At 34.8% G+C, this 20,901-nt stretch overlaps 1 protein-coding gene across 1 annotated transcript; it reads right to left on the bottom strand.

The window, feature by feature from the left end:
• Positions 1-986: 986 nt before the first annotated feature.
• LOC117618779 (probable protein S-acyltransferase 15) lies at positions 987-4,350 on the bottom strand. Its single transcript, XM_034348506.1, has 7 exons — positions 3,957-4,350; positions 2,812-2,904; positions 2,611-2,712; positions 2,458-2,529; positions 1,925-2,023; positions 1,737-1,832; positions 987-1,615 (listed from the first exon to the last, which is right to left on the bottom strand). Exons 1-7 carry the CDS (start codon positions 4,227-4,229, stop codon positions 1,520-1,522), a joined length of 831 nt encoding a protein of 276 aa, XP_034204397.1. The 5' UTR covers positions 4,230-4,350; the 3' UTR covers positions 987-1,519.
• Between the last annotated feature and the right edge of the window lie 16,551 nt (positions 4,351-20,901).

Raw genomic sequence — 20,901 nt, 5'->3', positions numbered from 1 at the left:
ACTAATTTCTTCTTTCCAGCCCACCACTGATCTTCCTGGCACTTGCTGCCTCCTTTACTCATATAAACCAATCCCCAAAGACTCAGGAAATAAGAACTGCTGTCCTAATGCCACACAATATGGCAATTTGCTCCTAGCTTATTGGGACGCAAAAAGTCACTAGAATCTTCACCAACTGGCTTTGATCCATGATGTATGCTAATGCCAAGAAGCCTAACAAAGTTTTAATATTATTGTTAAGAAGATCACCAGAAACGTCATTCTGCACCATCCCAGCTTTGAGGATGTGCTGCACATTCAACTTCAACTTTAATTTTTTTAAGGTTAAATTCTTCGTAAAGAGCATTTTAAGTGAGAAAAAGGTGGAACACACTTATCCAGGATTTGATTTGCAACAACATATTTTTGTCTCCACATGTTCTGCATCTGCATCAGAAAAGAAGAACCGGTTTCAATGGATGAGGGGCCATCCACATGTTCTGCATCTGCATCATTGTGTGCTTTCATCTTCCTGAAAATTTGGAATTATCCATTTTGTTTCCATCTTAGTCACTCTTCAACATGTTGCTAACACCTCAATTATTCTATTTCTCTTTTCTTCGCGTTCATGATTCCTAGTGCCTGCAATTTTCTCAATAGTCTCTCTTTCCCTACATATATGATCGTTAATGTTACACCAAATCTTTTAGGTTTTATTTTCCTGTTCTATTCTTTTCCTTAATCACTTTTTAAATATCATCATTTACAATTGAGTTGAGTCGAAGTTTTAAGGCAAGGATTTAGCTAGCATTAGCTAGGGAGGCACATGTGGAAGAAATCTGATCGTTCATTGCGTTGTGGGCGCCACATGCATCAACACATCAATGGCTAGGAATGACATGTGCAACCGACCGTAGCATTAAGCAATCCTTATTTCTTGACAATAGAATTAAAACCAAACCAGCCGGCGTCACAAATATAGTTTTTTCCTTTTGTGGAGAGACAAATAGTATAAATAAACATTTTACTGGTCATTTAAGCGAAAATGGCACAATGCAAGCTCTTTATCAAGAGTGTAAACAAAAATGCTAATCTTACATGAAATTACAAACACTGTTTCTATTCCAACATCCCTCGGTTTGGGGCTGGGTTTAATTAAGTGGGTTGCAGTGTCCTCCTGCGTAAAATATCACAAACGTTTATCGTATAAAATATCTGATGTACACTTCATATATCCAAACTACTGTTGCCAAAAAAAGACTAGTTGATCTCCAGCATGTGAAAAGGGAAGCTCGTTCTACCTGCTTTCAACATATCCTATTCTGTAAGTCTTGGCACTTTCTTAGTCTCTAATGAAGCTGATAACCTGCCCTGCGTTTATCAACAAGATATGTAGCTTCTTCCCCTCTGTTGCTTTTTTGCTAGCTTCTTTTCAGATTAGGAGATGACATGACTATAGTAGAACATGCTTCACATTCTTTGTGTGCTGATAAACAAGGACTTGGGCCACCAAATCTGAATTTGTGCAGAGGCAGAAGACTCATGAATTATCACGCGGAGTAGGGAAGATAAGTCCATCTTTTAGATGGCTTACTGCTGTGGGCCATAACCATTTCGGCACGTTTGGACCCAAGACCTGATCAAAAGGCAGATGACTTGCAATGTTAACCTTTTCAACATATATCAGACATAACTTATATATGAACATACAAGATACACACACAGAGAGGCGGAGAGAGAGAGAGAGAGAGAGAGACCGAAATAATGTTTTTGTAGAAACTAAGATTGTATGGATGTCTGTAGCTCTGGCCAGATTTCCTAGCCAACCACGATGCCCGAATTCCTTCATAATACTGGTAAAAGATCCATGTCAAGCTCTGTATCAATGATTCCCAAAAAATAAAATAAAAAAGTTCACTTCCAGTTACGAAAAGTCACAGTTTACCTCTATAGTCGTCATATTGTGGATGATGAGGTAGACGTGCCAGCCCAAAAGAGTTCCAAGCATTATGCTCAAGGAAGCCATCATTAGTCCAGACATAACCTAAAAAACCAGTTAAGATGATTGGTGAGGCAACAAAGGGTTTAAGTGATTTCATTTGCAAAGAGAGCCAAGAACCAAATAGAGTTATGAATACATATATTTACGAAACCCGTATTCAACAGCTGAAAAGAGGAACATGCAGAAGAACCCATTTATGTGACTATTAGCAACCAGTTCTCCATATTTTTGCGCACTCTACCAATGCTTGACACCATTGAAAATTACAATATGAGCTATAAGACATCCATTGTAGTAGACAGGATTATTTCTGCCTCTAACTCATTTAAGAGTCCATCAAAATAGAAGAGGCTTAACTAGATTTCTGATCTAACTTGAGTACTTAGGAAATTACTTTAAAACAAGAAAAACAGAATAGATGATTATGTACTCACATCCTCAGCACAAAAGAGAGAAAAAAAAGTGTACTAACTCACATAAAAAACCTTGAGGCCACCACTTCCACTGTATTCCAAGTCCTTATAAGATGCACAATATATAATCATAACCTAAACATGTCAAAAGCTTCTGTCAGAATATGAGGCTGCTTATTATCAAAGCATGTAAAAGGAAGAACCAGATAAACTTACTGTAGAATACAAGCATCCTAGTGTTGCATACAAGACAAGCATAAAAAAGGCCTTGTAGTTCCAATAACCAACACAGTTATTGATCCACAAACAGTGATGATCCTGCATCCAATTTTGGCACGAAAGAAATAAAAACTCTAATCCATGTACAGAAAAATCATGAATAAGATGATATGGTAATAAGAATGTAATGCAACCTACCATCCTTAAAACACACCTTCTGCAGACCCGGCAATGATGAGCCCTGGGAGGTTTGTATGTAGAACACTTGTCACAGCGCCTGGATGATATGCCCTGTCAGAAATAAGAATCCAACGTTTCAAAATTAGCTACAAAGAGAAGAAATCAGTATTACAAATGTGTGTCTAGATACACAACAGGGTACGCATAAAGTACTTGATATAATGAACAAGTGTGATACGCTTTTTAAACAGACTGTAAGATTTATACTATGAGGTAGACAAATCATTCCAGTGTTAATTAGCTGTAAATGCAACATTTTAATCCATAATTCTAGAAGTTTTTTCATGCAATTATGGTCTTTGAGGAGTAAGAAATGGGGAGTTCCTGATCATGTTAACTCATCTTTATGACTTAAAACCTTAAACAAGCAGCATGTAAAACCTCAAGCGAAATCCTGACAGTTATCAGCGATTCCAATCATAGCATCAAAACAACATTCAGCCTTCTCTCTCTTCCCCCCTTCCTCCCCTCTCTTTACCCCCTTAAGAGCTTCAAATCATAATTATTTGGTATGCCAGTGCATAATCCCTAGCCATTACCAAAAACAAAACCCCTATTAGCTGCTGTCAAGATTTTCCTTCGCTTGTATCTTATGTCACCCATGTCCCATGTCCATGCTCCTAAGGTTGTAATTGTATAAACTTTCATCTCAGCGTTGACCTAATTGTTAACATTTTTTTATCACTCTCTACTACACTAACAAATATCCACCTTTGATGAAATAGGTAACACAGTACTAACTCACATATGAAAAGATCCCCTTCAACAAGCAATGCAACTCAGTGGTCCAGTTCTCATATTTTCTCACGCACTAAGCATGTATGTTAATTAATTTGTCTATGCCATATCAGCCAGTGAGAATTACACAAGAAGCAGATCCAACATACAATGGAGTGACAATAGCTATTAACAGAAAGCACTAGAATTTAAAATTAGATAACATTCTCATCAACCCATTAATGTACCAGTCAAAACTTATATTCTAATCACCAGCCAAACAGAAAGCATTAGAATTAAAAATTCAATCTTTTTTTCTTTCGTTTAGCTCAATTTTCTCATCACCCAAACAGACCACGCCCAAATATATGCGTGTAAAAGCTTACATTTTTCTTGAGTTCTTGATCAGATGCCTCACTGTCTTCAATATCAGGGACATAGGAAGCTGGAACATAACCTGGGTCAATGAGAACACAACAAAAGAAAGAGAAGAGGCAGAGAGAGGCCAAGGAAATGAAAATCAAAGCGTTCAAAGAACCAGCAGAGCTCTTCAACCCAACCCAATCTTCGATGAAGATGAAAAGCGTGACGTAACACACAACACCAATTAACACAAACACCATAAAGATTGGAATTGAAAGGAATCTTTCGCACTTCATCGTGGGTTTTGAGGAATGGAAGAACAGCAAAGTTTCCCAATTTTTTTCTAGGAAGTCTATTTCCCGGGAATTCTAAATCCAAGAAAAAGGTCAGCGCTTTTTTTTTTTTTTTTTTTTTTTGCTTTTTGGTTTCTCTTCTATTCTAGGCGTAAAAAATAATTTAATCACAGCCTGCTTTCATAATTTTTTTTGGTTGATTATGGTATCATAAAGGCAAAAATACACAAATAAAAATAAATAAGGACTTATTATTTGACTTAAATATATAAAGTGCTATAAAAATAAAAATAAATAAATGTATAAGTTTTATAGAATTTGGGCCGGCAAAAACAAAAAAAAAATATGTCAGAATTTGGGCCTAAATCAGTCTCAAACCCAAGTAACAAATGGATATCTTTAGACATCTATGAACCCATCTTCTTCAATAACAACAATTGAAGAAACTTTGCCTTTTGGCCCAACAAGCATGAAAGTAATTTTGTCTTTGGACATACCTTAACATAACCCATGAGAACAATGGACAAATGGAGTGGAAAGCAGTGAAATTCTACAGTGAGTGTGTCATATATGGACTTTTCATGTGGATCTTCATATTAGCTACATGATCATTTTATTAAACTTAAGTTAAGTTACTCTTCAATTGAATCATGTGACTAATATGAATATCTATATCTATGGTCCATATATTGCGCCCTCACCATAAAAAGACTCGTGGAAAACAACGAGAGATGCTACAATGAGGAGTTTAAAGTGAGGAGGCTATTTGAGGAGGTCAATCTCACCATCAAAACATTTGAAATGTTTAAGTCCCATGATTTCTTTATATTTGTTGATAATGAGATTGACCTCCTCAAATAGTCTCATCATTATAGCCTCCTCGGAAAAGCAACATCAAAAACCATACCCATTTCTCACTCATCTGTAATATCAATTTATCTTTTTTTTTTTGAGAGATAATAATATCAATTTGTTTTGTTTGGGATGCCTTAAAATCCATGAAGTTATGATCTCAATTATTTAGTTTCAAAGTTTCCCATGAATCCTATCCTTAATTAAATGTACGCATTGTGCAGTGGCCGACCTAGGAAAGTTTGCTTTTCGTGGGGAGGTCGGCGGAGAAAGAAATTTACTCAGGTTAGGTAACTCAGTAGTAGAAAGGAAACCCTAGCTAGCCTGCAAGAATTTGGAGAAGTAGAGCGGTCCCAAAGCTCCCACCCTCTGTCACTGATGTTTCAATCAAGGCCTACCATTTCTGGTGTCCCGATCGAATTTGATCTCGATCCTCAACTGGGGCTGAAGCTAGTCAGGCTCGTACATGTAATAATCTTCACGCCACAACATAAAAGCGCAGACAAAAGGTTCTTGCATTATTGGCTAAGGAAATCTTACAGGGTTGAGAAAATCTTATATGCACTTAAACATTATTGTCTAGGAAAATCGAACCCTAGCTGTTAACTATTATACGACAGCAAATAGCTAGCCCTCTTGCGATATGTCATTTGTGGTGCCTATGTAATGTATAGAGATTAGGATTATATTTGAGTTTCATTAGCCTTTTATATTCTATTAAAGCACCAAACTAATGTCAACAAGGTAGTGAGAAACCTCCATGATATCTTGATCGTGTTTGTGTGAGAAACTCTCCTTGTCTTTTTAGTTTATACTATCGCCTATATTTTGAAAAAATCATCAAACTAGTAAGTTAATTACTAATCGTTAGACACCATGCAGTTGGCTATAATAATTAACCCTATTGTTTATGCCCTTAATTTCCTCTTCTTTTCCTGATTTTCAGAGGGCTTGGAACTTGGGCTAGCTTAATTAACTAGTTGAATAGGGTTGGAACTTGGGAAGGTCAGCCTAGGACAATTGGGGCTAGGGGGGTCTTGTGAAATATCTGGTCGCATCCCAACTGAGTTTAGGCAAATCAGATTCAAGTTTTGGAAATTATAATTAACTAACCTACAAATTAAGACCATATATGTAAGTTTTTAGATGAAGTATTATCCAAACACATCATCGGCCAAAAATAATATATATCAATCCCATTCTATTGAGGAATTCCTCAAATAATTTTATTTGAGAGACACCTTTTAGGATCTCTTACGAATTTTTTTTTCAACGATTCAAACCATCTATTTTATAAGTCTACATTCATAGATCATCCTTGCAAAAAACTAGACAAATCGAAAAACGTTTCAACATTCAAGTGAGTGGTCAAATGATATCGAATTCAAGTGATTTTTTGTAGAAATGATATTTGAATGAATATCTACAAAATAGACATTTGGAATAATAAAATACAATACGAAGTAGGCTTTACAAGAGTGTCCCTCAAATAATTATTTGAGGGATCCTTCATGGAAGCTCTCTGTGTACATATATATATATATATATATATATGAATTTTCTTCTATGCAAACGTTCGGACATAATTATCGTACGAACGAACGCTATAAATACATATACCAGCTGTTCCATAGTAGAAAAGTTCCGTATATTATTATTGGGCGAATGCCATAAATATATGTAACCAGCTGTTCCATAGTGGAAAAGTACTTTAAAAAGCTAGCATACATCAAACTAAGGCGCAATCACTTGGCCTCGATCTTGAGCTAGCTTCATACCGGCCAAAACTCAAAAGCAACATATATAGCAAGGAGCCTGAAGAGCCACGCAAATAAGGTTGAATAACTTTTCTCTCTGGCAATTGTCATTACCCACAAACTACACTTGTGGTCTGCAAGAAAAACAGTACAAGTGCCAACGGCAACGGATTTATCTGATCACACAAACATGAACATCATTCAAAATGCCACGTCTACGATTTTGCATACTTTTTAGGTTGGAATTGTGGGAAGTGGGAATACACCACACCATTGTCGGCCTCGAGCATCAATATATTGTACTATGCCCTCTAAAACACATCATGTATACATATATGTATATATGGGGACCATTGATATACGATCCATCTGAATCTTTAATTTGTATATGCGGACCCCAAAACCCAGCTTGCATGATAGCTAGCATCTTCAGTGCCACTGTACAATGTTAGGGTGACAACTATTGATCAATACAACGCATGGAACAAGACTTAGAACCAACGAAAATGCTATAAATATGTGCACCAGTCCCACGGATTTGCCCAAAGGCCCTTGACGTTATGTTATATTTCACATTGTTTGACAATATAAGACACTCGTGTATTGTCGGATTGTGAATTTAAATTGTTAATTGACTTAATTCTTATTGAAATGCATAGTTTGCTATTAAGTGGGACAATAAAAGCATTCGTACGTATATCATAATAAAATGAGACAAATTAAGAAAAGCTGTGGAAGGACTAAGACAGTGTCGTGATGGCTTTACTTTCTATACAATATAAGGGATGAAAATGGTTTTGCGAATTCAAATATCAATTGAAATAACTGTTATACAGGTCCACAGTACTATTCCTCTCTCACATCATTATTGGTGGACGCAGCTTCATGCACAATTCTTAAACCGTTTCCCTCCAAAAAGTAGATAGATATCATATAGCTAGAGCTAGCTAGCATTTGGTCCACAAAGAGCCAGAACTTTTTGAAACCACATTAGAATTGTACCACAGAATTCAAATGTTTTCTGTTCATCTGGGGTTTGTAGATACCAATGTCTAAATATATATACTGCTATTTGTATAATGCAGTACTATTATGATCTGCTTTGTTCATTTACGGTAGGTTCAAATTAATTTGCTACTTTGTCCGTCGTCTGACCATTATATAGGCGGTACTTCCTTTCCTCAGTGAACCTAGCTATATTTTTTTGGTTAATTGTCAGAACGGCTATGGCAAGAATCAACCACTCATCACAATAGCTATAAATTTTTGGTATGAGATGACCAATATGTACGTGATGTTACAGCCCACCAATGTAATAACACTCGTTTTATTAATATTACTTTCGTAACCATTTTATAGTCCTACACCATAGTTCGTGGCCGCGTACTCTAATTCTCTGAGTTACAAGCCCACCTCTTCTCCACTTGATCTGTTACCGAGTACCCTAAAAAAAAAAAACCCTTTTCCTTCAATCGAGTATGAGATAAATCATGTATATACGTTGATAATAATCAATCAGAAAACCAAAAAAAATATATAGTTTAAGAGACATGAAAATGTCATGATCAATTTATAAGGATTTCCATTATTGATAAAAAAAGAATGGCGGTCGAAAATATTTGACTTGTATAATGAATTGGCTAGGGCACACATGCAAGCATATGGCCGTTACTAATTAACTAAAAGAAAGTTAAAGACAAGTTACTTGCAATCTTGTCACAATAACTTAAACGTTGGATTCACCTTTTGGTATTATATATACATAAGATTCCTTAAGTTAGCTTTGGTGCTCAGGATATAGCTTTAATGATTGTGCTTTCCTAAACTTTAGCTTACAAGGTAGGTCGTCATTATAATGGCATGATATTCGGAAACAAATTAATTCTGCTTTTTGAGTACGATGAGATATATTATGTTGTTAAACTGTAAATCTAAATATATTATAAAAATAAATTAATTTGCTTTTTCGGCATTCATATATATATATATATATGTAATATACATGAACCACAATATATGAACCATACAATAAGAATCAAAAAGGTCTCTGAAACAAAATCAAGAACTGTACAATGCCAAGATTGATTGGAACATTCAACTAATAACTGTATAAAAAGTGAGATGAATTGTACGACAAGGTTCTAGCCACATATTATTGTACAAGAATATAGTTATCAATCAAGAAACCAGAGACTTTAATTTTTTTTTTACATGCATTATTTGCATACGCATCCCAGCAGTTTTTGCAGTTGGGTTGATCTGCTAGCTCTGACCTCATCATACTCATTACTATTATTTTCTTCTCTCTCTCTCTCACTCTACAAACTTGTGGACCTTCAGATGTTTGAATTATTCTTCTCCCTTCTTTTCACTTGACATAACAGCTCTTGTCACCAATGCCCCCACATGACATGGCTTAAGATTCTTCTTCATAAGTTTGCTACAATATTCCCCAGTTCAATTTCTACAGCTTTAGCCATGCTTGGGTGCTCTCTTAGGTCTAATATTCACCTAACTGCACAAGGAAAATGAACATATGTCTTCAAACTGTTAACTTGAGTTGCAGATATTCTAGAATATTCTCTGTAATTATTTGTAATTGAAAATCCTTATCTCGTTAGGTTTGAGACTTTGGCGTAGTCATACAATACATCGAAAGTTTCTCAAGCATGGTATCAGAGCGAGGTTTTTTAGTCATGGTTTTTTACTAATTAGATACTTAAGAAAATGGCTCCCTCCAAACTAATACAGCTTGTTAATGGAAGTCAACCAAGCACCCTCCAAACTAATCAGGTTGATAGAAGCTTAATTAAGCACGCACCTCACTGCAATGAAGTTTAGATATTATTAATACAGAAATATATATATGCGCATGCATGGCATCGATCGACCGGCTTTAACATGTAAAGGAATTATGAACTGCTGTCTATACTTAAACTTAATTATATATCTCACATATTCACAAGTTAATTTACTTTCCACTGCATAAGTACATGTAGCAAGTCCTTAATTCTCATCATAATTTGATGTTAATTATAATGTATTAACTGATCAACTAGGTCTCAGAAGAATATCGGTGACTGATTCGGTGTGGGATTAAGAATGAAGAAGGTTATCTCAGAAGTGAAATAGGCCTAAAAACAGATCTAAATTAAGGTATTAACTCATTTCCATGATCAATCCAACATATCCACTATATTTCTAGAGAGAATGGAAGTCGAAACAACCGATTCCTTATACATATTGGAGGAAAAGATGAAGGAGTACACATGCCTTTTCTCTTCTTTTCCCTTTTTCTATTTGGATGTAGTTGATAGTACACTTCTGCAAATCGCTTAGCTTAAAATTCGATTGAACTATATCAAGCCCAGAAATAGATGTTTAGAGTAAAGAAAAACAAGAATGATTGAAGCACAACTCATAGAACCAACCACATATTCTGGTTCAATTTCAAGTAGTAAAGAAACTCCAAATTTTTATAGATCCAGAAACTCACACCAAGAAATTATCCCTGAAATAGCAAGTGCAGTTCAATCACCCATAAATTCTTCTTTCCATGACAAACAAAACCCTAAACTTCATTTACCCATTAGATCTCTACATTCAAAAACCCTAAACATAATAAAATCCAAAGGTAAGCATAACATATAAGAGTGCAGTCCCACCCTCCTTTCTTCTGCCCCTTTCGGTAACCTTTTCTTCTTTTTTCAAGACTAGTTCTTTGGTCCCAAGAAGAAAAACCCTCAATTGTTCAAATAAAGAAAAAATTAACCACCAAATTATGCATAATAAACAAGGATGATGAATATTAATAATCACAGCATAGTGGCTCTTGATGATGGGAAGGAGTTCACCTTGTTGATCTGGAGATGCCGAAAAATCGATTATTCGCAGCTTTCCCGGGGTTATAGTCGTCTATTGCTGATGCAGCATCATCAAGATTCTCAAACTTAGGAGACACATAGTCATAATAAAATCATAACATCATGATGTCACTGTGCCCTTGATCAGTTGTGAATCTTGGTGATGCTGCACCCGCAAACAATGACTGAATCAATTTGTTGTACTCTGTACAGTCTCATCTGTGGGCGATCGAGAAGAAAGAGAACCAAAGAAAGAAAGAAAATTAAGATGATTTGAAAAAGAAAAGGAACAATTAATATACTGAGGTTTCTTGTGTATGTTCGTATCTGGCTGAGGTGGCAACTGGCATCTAACAAATAGTCCTAAGATATGAATAAAAGGGCAGCTCCGAATCCAATGACCTGAGGGAACCCTAATAGAATATACGTTTACCAAAGACTCAGAAATTTTTTATTAAAAAAAAAAAACACATCCTTTTGGAAAAAATTGGATTTTTAATTATGCCATGAAAAAGAAAGCAGCACAAAGCTAACAACACACAGGCCAACTACTTTTGCCTTCTGTAATAATATTCATGGACACTGGGTGTGAGGGTACTTGTGGGTCAGTAGGCTGATAGTACTGCAGGCTGCGAAAAATAAAAGGACTGATCGACCAGATTACATGTGGGTTAAATACTTAATAATATATCATCAGCTTAAAAAACCAATAAAAACTGTAGCACTCCCGATTCGAAATCCGGTGGATGAGATACGAATCATTACGCATCGAAAAAATTGAAGAAGAACAAGCAAAAGTTGCAGGAATGAAACAATCAGACACAAATTGTGTATAGAACAAAAATAAGAAGAGGAAGAGAAGAAAGCTCAAGATCTATTCATAAAACTAAAAAGGAGAGAGAGAGAGAGAGAGAGAGAAAGAGAGAGAGAGACAGAGACAGAGAGAGACAGAGATGAGAAGAGTAGTTGAGGAAGGGTTTGTTGTTAGGGGTACTTATATATACACACTGACGTCTTGCTGTGGAGTATTTCCGTGACTGCTAGATGCATGGAACTTGTGTGCCCATGGTTGTGTATATATAGGGGTTTTGCTCTTGCATTTGCACAAGGGGTAAAAAGCTATCCGGGTTTCTGATTGGTCAGTGATACGCCACGTCATAGGATCAGGAAAAGTGTTCCTGGGTTCAAATTTGGTGGATTTGACAAAATCCAGTCCAACTCAAATGTTGATTGGTTCGAAGATTTGCAATTTCGAATGGATGATTCAGTTTCTCTAACGAAGACACAAATACTGAAACAAAGAAATTTTTTGTCATCAAATTAAATCCAGTAACAAATTTTTATATACATAATTATATGTGACATTACAATATTCAAGAGTAAATTGCTGTAGAATATCAAACATAATTTTGTTAAATGATTTAGATTACATAGTTTCAAATGCTTGTAAACCTAGGGTATAATCAAAAAGTAAGAAACCTCAATGGAGTTGGATTGGGTTTTCATGGGAAACTTGGCTAACTGACCAGGCATATGGTTTTTTTTTTTTTTTTTTTTTTCATTTTGAAAATTAACGATAATTGTATTCAATAATTACAAATACTAAATACTCATAAAGAGTTAATATAAAGATGAATGCACAATAACCACAAAAGGTTTTTGAATTAAGAAGTCGAATACAATTTGTTGAAATAATTTGAATTGGATTAATTAGTTTGAGCCGATTAAATTAGATTGTCAACACCCCAGCTAGACACATTATATGTAGTAAACAAAGTTGAAAAGTCAAGATTTCTTCTTCTGTCCATCTCAACATAAGCTGTGACAGAGCCGATGAATCCAATTAAGGGAAACAAAATCAAGTGGGGGTGAAAAATTCAAGGTGGGGCAAATAAGCTTCTAACTGAGGGCATGTAATATTAATGGAGCCGGCATGGATGAGACTAGTTTAAAAGGTAATGTTATACTATCGACTAGCTTTTTGTCTATTGATATTTTGTTGTGACTCAAACGTATATCATGTCATATAAGATTATAACGTGAGTTTAAAAGGTAATATTATATTATCAACTAGCTCTTTGTCTACTGATATTTCATTATGACTCAAACGTATATAATGTCATACAATATTATATAACATGAGTTTAAAAGATAATGTTTATTAACAACTAGCTTTTGGTCTACTAATATTTCATCACAAATCAAACGCATATCATGTAATACAAAATTAAAACGTGAGTCAACACTTGGGATGTAGCTTTTCAATGAGAAAAGGCAGAGGCCTGCTCAATTATTCAAATTAACACTTTTCCCATCTCCTTCTAATTTAGTTTTCGAACTTGAATATCTACTTTTAGTATAGACATTTTCAATTAAAGGTTTGGAAGACTCCTATCAAGACTAAAAGTTTGCTCAATTATTCAAACTTCTGACTTCTGAAACAAAAGCTTATGACCAGATATGTACACTTGAGGTTCAAAGCTATGGCGAAGAAACTTTTCCATTTTCAAAGAGTGGGTGCATGGCTGATTTCACTACACTAATCAGAGATACTTGGAAGAAGACTTGATATAAAGGTGTTGACCTAATAATTTAGGGCTCGTTTGATAGCCATTTCAATTTCAGTTTTTAGTTTTCATTTTTTGTGTTAAGAGTAAAGAAAAAAAGAGGAAGAATAGAAGTGAGGATGAGAGTGGAGATGAGATTGAGAGGGAAACTCTTTTAGTTTTCAATTTCAAATTGTTTTCACTTTTATTACTCCTCCCTCTTATCCTCCCCTCTCATCCTGACTCCCATTTTAACTCTCATTTTCCCTCTATACTCTAACCAAAAAACTAAAAACTAAAATTAAAATAGTTATCAAATGAGCCCTTAAATGTTCAACAATTAATGATCAAACTATATATGAAAGAAATCAGAAGGTTTCCCATATTGATCAAAGCTAAGCCCACGACAATATTTTCCTATTTGAGAAAATGATAATTCCATAATCAAAGATCCCAGATATCAAGCAAGAGCTTATAGCTCAAATGATTAAGAGCATTTACTTATGCACCTGAGATCTTAAATTCGATTTTTCCCTTCTCAAATATCGTTAGTACAAAAAAGATCTAGAGTATCAAGTGCCTTGTTGCCTATAGGGAGCCATATGACCACAATTTCTATTATTATTATATTTTTTGGTACAATGACAATTATTGAGACGGGTTTAGTGGAGAGTGTCGGGCAATTCTCTTCCTTTTTTTTTTTTTTGTGTGTGGGTGGTCTGCGAAGCTAAAGATCATAGTATTTTTTTTATGCATCATATACAGTGCATAAAAACCTTATTTTATTTTGTTTTCATTTCTTTCTCTATTTTTCTAAAGGGGTGTAATTCTCCCTAATTTCTTAATTTTATTGCTTTAATTAATCCACAAGACTAACGGTGCACAGCCTCAACCAATCAATACCGGCCGGCCATCCTTGATTTTCAATTCTATGTAGAAAATGTAGAAAGTGATTTTAAAAAAAGTATTCTCTGCTTTGTAAAACTTAATTCTTCGGTACTAGGTAGTAACATTTATGAGGCAATGTGATCGTCACATCTACGAATTTTTCCTATATACCTGTCATATAATTATACAATTCTTTTGAGAGGGAAAAAACAAGATGGTATAATTATATGACATGTATAACGATAAGATTGGAATTTGGGAAATAGAGATTATAGATAAGCACAAGCCATTCACCCATCAATATCATCATCTTATCTCTCTATATTATGATGAACCTGTAACTAAAACTTTCATTTTCACTTTTACATAAACCATAAAATACGCATAACACGACAATGAATTAATGTATTATGACGTAAATGCTTTTGTTGAACAAAGGGAAAATAATGCAAACGAGAATGAAACCAGAGAGATGGATAGATAGTACTCGATTGATATCGTACACCACTTGCAAAGCTCTGCTAGCTGGTGCACTGCGTACGAAAACAAAATTACTTTACGGCACTTAGATTTTTTTTATTGTATTTTATTTTTTAAATTAAGGTCAACTTAACTCCACCATTTGCTTAAGCACTTATCAATGTCCTTGCATATTTGTGCTTATTATTTACCAAATCAACTTTTCATTTTACCAGGTAACTTAATTTCATTCTAATCCAAGAGCTTGTTTTTCTCTCTAGTTATAGTGTCACATCACCTCCGTATCATTCACGAATTAAAAAACTCCCATGTCATCTTGTTAAAAATCCTTTAGATTGCATGAGATCTAAAAGCTAGGACACATTGTAAAAATATTTGTGAAAGTGTTTGTCCTTTGATTCTAACTCAAACAGAACTACTGTTTGGGATGATGGTTTAATTTGCGATCAATGTGTAGATACAACTCGCACCAGTTGTACCTTATTTAGATATAACCGTCACCCATTACACTTTATGTAAACGTAAAAGTTGCCAGTTTATATGCGAAAAGATAGACGTGATTGCATATCTTTTATGTATATAAACGATAAGATATTTATAAGATATTTTTACAATCAACTACATCATCACAATAGAACTAACCACAATTAAATATTGAATTTATCACAAATAAATATCATCCTCATATTTATGTAAGCCGAAATTGAAACCACCAACTAAATAAAGACAATTACTAACCACTACACTAAAGATTAAAGATTAGTTGGCATTGAGGTTTGTTCAATAGTAGCATCTCATTCAACCTACACGCCTGCATATTATATTTTGCACTAATCTTTTCTTGTTTGGACTCTTCAAGCTGATCATACGATACTTACACAAAGCTGAATGTGGGACCAATTCATGGTGGACCATACTCCACTAAGAATCTGATGTTTTTAAATCAATAAAATTATTTGTATATAAACACTAAGAATCTGCGATTTAAGTGGCTATAAATAATCAAACCACTCCTTAGGTGGCCAACAAACTTCCGCACCATTAATAACTACTAAAAAATTGGAGAGGGAGATACGATGCCCCACTCGTGGCCAACAACCTAGTACCAGTTTAGATCCTAATGTCACGCCCTGCCCTCCATGAGTGAATGAAGTGCTTCAACTATATTGAAGGATTTACTAGATAGATTATGCTTTTCGCTGTTGGCTAATCTTACCTTCACTTGAATTTTTATTGGTTTTAAAGGGGATGGTACTTAATAAGTGAGCACCAAGAATACATGTCCTTAGATTTCTTGATTTTTGGCAATGAGTAACTATACCGTTTAAGCAAACAAGATAGCAAAATGAGTACTTGCCCAACCTTTTTTTACCTCTTTACATTACAAAAAATCCCGGGGGCAACTTAATCTGCTCACGACTTAAGTCAAACATTAATGAGTAGAGTTTATGTGAATGGTTATAATTTATTCGCGTGATCGTTGAATGGTAGTTATGAGAAAGGAGTCTCTTAATATTATTATGATCTAATGCCGACAACCTAATCTAATGGTAATCCAGTTCAATGATCAACACACATGACTCATGTGAATGGTTATGATTTATTCCCGTAATCATCGAGCTTTAGTCGGTGGTAATCTGACGCAAAATCGTTTGATGTGTTACTTTAATATGGATATTGATTAATAGGATGCTGAAGAACAATCTCTTGGGCTGTGAAACATAGCAACTTAATTAATCGGGGCATAGTTGATTATTGCTTTGATTATGTTGAAGTAATCACGAGAGTTAAGTATCTTTTGCTAGTTTAATTGGTTTAAGCTGTTTGGAGATTACGGACTTAATATGATAATCCGAGCTTTGTTGGAGTGGTATATTCTTTAACAATAGTGTGGTTTTGCTCCAAAACAGTGGGCTAACAGCTGGTTTGCATTATTTTATAATCACATGAATCTTTTTCGAGATTACATTTGATTAGCTCTAAGAAGTATGTGTGAGTGCCTTGCTGGATTCTAGGTTGCCAACACATTGAGACAGAGAGGGGACTTCATGTGTTCATTATTATTATTCAAACTTGGAAAACAGAAAAACCCTGACAAAATGATAATTATTTATATATTTTTTAACAATAATTGACTGTAAAAATTGATGTGATAATTACCAAACAGAAGAAAGAAAAGAATTGACTTGGAATTTAGGTTCCAATAAAAAGGGATGAAATGCAGCGCATTACATTTGTTATTTTCCCATTTGACCTATCTTTTCATCTGGTTTTTTTCTCGGGAAAACTAAACTAACAAATTGGATTTCAAGTCCACTCAAGTTTTCACCATCTTCTTAAAATAATAAGTGTTCACACTGGCCTGCGCAGCTGCGCTGCAAGACAAAGTGAAAATAAAAGAAAAATGATCACACAGCTGGGCAAACAGAAGGTGGAATTCTCAGCTTGCAATCTCCCAAGTGGTGGTGACTTTTTTTTAATTGCTTGGGGAGAAGTGATCAGCTACTTGAAGTCCACCACCTTAGCATTCACATATGAATTTTTTCACATGAACTTTAATAAATCCTCATTTTACATCATTAGAGGTATCAGTTAATGTCAAGTAAATTAAGGAAGTTAAGCAGAAATCACAGATATTCAAGCATCACATGAAGCTATCATTTTTATAAACACGAGTAATTTATAAATATGTAAGTCGGTCACTAATAACAATAACGTTAGATCTACTGCGTACTTTTATTACGACTCAAACTCAATAAACACGAGTAATTTATAAATGTGTGTGTCCGACTCTAATAACAATATCGTGAGATCTACTAGGCACAGTTGTATTAGGACCTAACCTAACGATTGGCCTACTCATCAATAATTAATAAATAAATCATACCTTAGCCTCCCTGCTAAAAATATGAATAAAAATCCTTCAAGGCCTTGCTTGGACGGTTAGTTAAAAGAACTTTAAAGGAGCAGCTCTTATCAGTTGAATGAGATTCATTTTGAAACCAATGGCAGAGCTTGGGCGGTCATTTTGAAACCAGGACCTTATTTTACTAATTCCAGGAACGAGGAAGGGAAAAAAAAAAACATGTACTAGGTAAAATTACTATTTTAATTAATTTGGTCTTGTAGGCAGTGTACCTACACATAGATATGTGAAGCAAAAGGACACTGTACTTGTACAATTAGTTTGTGCACTAGTGCATAGCCAGTGCCAAATTCATAATAACATTCTCATATATGTCTTGGTTATTGTGCTAAGAGCTTAATCACACCATCATTTATTTTATTTTATTTTTTAAATTTAACCACGATGGGGTTAATGTTAATATAAGTTTTGTAAATAATTTGGTCGGGTATTGCCACCACTTTATACGATTCTTTAATGAAAACCTTTTTATAGTTACTTATTATAAATTTGGAGAAACTTGACTTGCATATCAGTGGTCTCAGGTTCGAACCTCCACGACACCTTGGTATTGTGTGTGTGAGAAACCCCATTTTCCTTATAGTTTAAACTAGAGACTAGCCAAAGGAACCGATAGTGTAGTGGTTTAGAGTATTTACTCCCTCAGACAAGGTTTTGGGTTCGAGTTCTAGCATCCGTATTGTGTGTTTGAGTTTAATATGCTATCGCCCCTTTCAATAGGAAAGGTCTTCAATAAAATTAAAAAAAAAATTAAAAAAAACTAGAGACTATCGCTTGTATTCAAAAATAAAAATTTTGATATAACATTTGAAAAGTCTTTTTCACCGTATGAACATGTCTAAGCCATGAACATGTCTAAGCCCATATATAGTATGGGTTCCTTTAACAGTTGGGCCTACAATATGGATGAGACCTTTTTTAATCTCTCATGGTTGGGTTGGGAATAGCCCTAGAATCTATCAAATTTAGAGTTGTCGACCCCAAGAAGTGAACAACAATGAATTGAGCCCAAGAGCCCCTTAACATGATAAAGGCGTGTCAAATATCAAATCTGCACCCACGCGGTTCAACCCAAACTTTTTTTTTTTGGCGTCAAGGAGGTTCAACCCAAACTTATTTGGTCTAAGAATGCATGACCTGCCTTGCTAAATTGAGGTAGTAATTTCTTGAAAATTTGTGTGTAATATTTAAAAATTTGTAAAATATAAGTGCATTAAACATGAAAAGACGTACATACTTGTACGATCGAGTATTGTACATTTTCTTTTTAAAAAGTGTGTATTTTACTGAGTCTTCAAGATGTGAACAGAAAAATGTATTATTGAAAAAAAACATATGTACATGTATAATACGAGTATTAAATGTGAAAATGCTAAATTCTTTATAAGGGTAATAACTCTAAAAAAATAAAAAATCAAAAGGGGACAATAGAGACGCGGGTAATGACCTAATAATAATGGATAATGTTGTAAACTACTCTTATCAATAAAAGAAAACCGAGGAAAAAAATATTTTTTTAAAGAAAGGACCCCAGTATATAGATAAAGAGTATAGCTGCTCTACTATACTATTTATTAAAAATAATTTTAAAAAATACCACAGTAAAGCCACTCGGCTATACTATTTTTAAAAAAAAATAAAAATTACCCGAGTATAGCCGCGCGGCTATACTATGACGTGTCTAGAGAAGCCGTGTGGCTATACTAGTCTTTTATAAAAATATAAAAAAAAAAACATACCCAAGTGTATAGCCGTTCAACTATACTATTAAAAAAAAAATTTAAAAGAGGACCTGCCTAGCTACGTGTCAAAACAAGTATAGCCGCGCGGCTATATTCGGGTATTTCTACTCATAAATCATACGACCTATTACTAAATAAATCAAATTAGTTTCATTTTAACACAATGAGAAAATTTGGGAAAATAAAAATTTAGGGAGGTAATATATTTGAGTAGTTAAAGTGAAATTGATAAAGATGGAAATAGGTGGGTGTTTTGCTCCCACAGCTAGCTTAATGTTATCAACCAGAGATTTATACCAACAAGGCAAGAAACTATAAAGCAGGACACTTGTTGCTTCATTAAATCTTATATCTTTGCCTACAGATCTGCAAGTAGTTGTTGAGATTTTGCACAATGTGCATGCCAAAGTATACTCGCAGATCTAAAGTTTTGGATATTGATCAAACGTGGCAAAAGATGAGCTTAGCCAGGTGTAACAGATGATAAACCTGATACAGTAGGCCAAACAGGTAAGCTACTACTTCCACCTGGCCCAATCAGATGGTCCCATGTGTTGCCTTTGAAGTTGATAGGATTGACTTGGCTTGGGTTTAGTTGCCCTAATTTTCTTTTCATCTGTGCATAAACATAATTATAACTATATTTTCTGTGGAAAATCAAAGAACTTGACTTTGACTAGAAGAAACTCAAGACAATAGTAATTAAGGACACGGGAAGTCCTATCTGAATAGTCAAAAAAGTGAAGACATAATTGCACAGCAAGTACGAAGACCAGCATGCAATCTTTGCTAGCTATGAGCTGGGCATATCTAGCTGCATCCATCTATTTTTTCCTCATGACCCTATTTAAGGCCTTCCTCTCACCCTTCAATTTTCACCACATCTTCTTCTCCAAATCCAAATTCAAATTGCGTTATTTTGATCACAATGTCCTTCAAGATTTTGATCTCAGTGTTCTTCCTCTTGTTGGTTCTCTTGGCTCCTCCTCCCAGTTTAATCCAAAGCAACTTTGAAGGGCTTGTTGTGGCTGCCATAAGGCCATTGGAGCCAATTCAGTCAAATTCAAACCCTTCAAATTATGTGCCTGTTAGAGCTTATAAAAAGGGCCATGGTGGTGCTGCAAATGGTTTTGGAAGTCACATTGTGGAGAGTTGCTTGCCGAAAGGTTTTCGTCCCTCCTCTGCCCCTAGCCACTATGTGAATGGCCAGACATTCGGCTCAGAACTGTGTTCTTCAAGCAAGCGCATGAATAGGCCATGAAGAAAGAGAAAAGCTGTGTGATTGTGTATCAAAAGTTGTGTTGTTATGATGAGAATGGAGATGTAAATTTCCATAAGTTATAGGGTATAGATATAATGACATAATGTTCAGTAATATATAAAATAAGACAATTAATAAATTAATTATATAGAAACTCTGTTTCCCTTCAAATTCTGTCATTTTCTTTTATCCCTTTATTAATTTATATTTGCCAGCAGGTTGAATTGATACCGTGATAGTAACATGATCTTTTATTTTTTATCAACATGGGTGTGAGATTTGAACTTGTGATCCTTTTCCAACATTGAAAAGAGGCGCAATACTAGATTAGAAACTAGTTGGTAACGTGTTTTTTTTTTT

This window comes from Prunus dulcis, chromosome 2 (assembly GCF_902201215.1).
Source record: "Prunus dulcis chromosome 2, ALMONDv2, whole genome shotgun sequence".
NCBI lineage: Eukaryota > Viridiplantae > Streptophyta > Magnoliopsida > Rosales > Rosaceae > Prunus > Prunus dulcis.
This window is presented reverse-complemented; position numbering and strand designations above follow the sequence as displayed.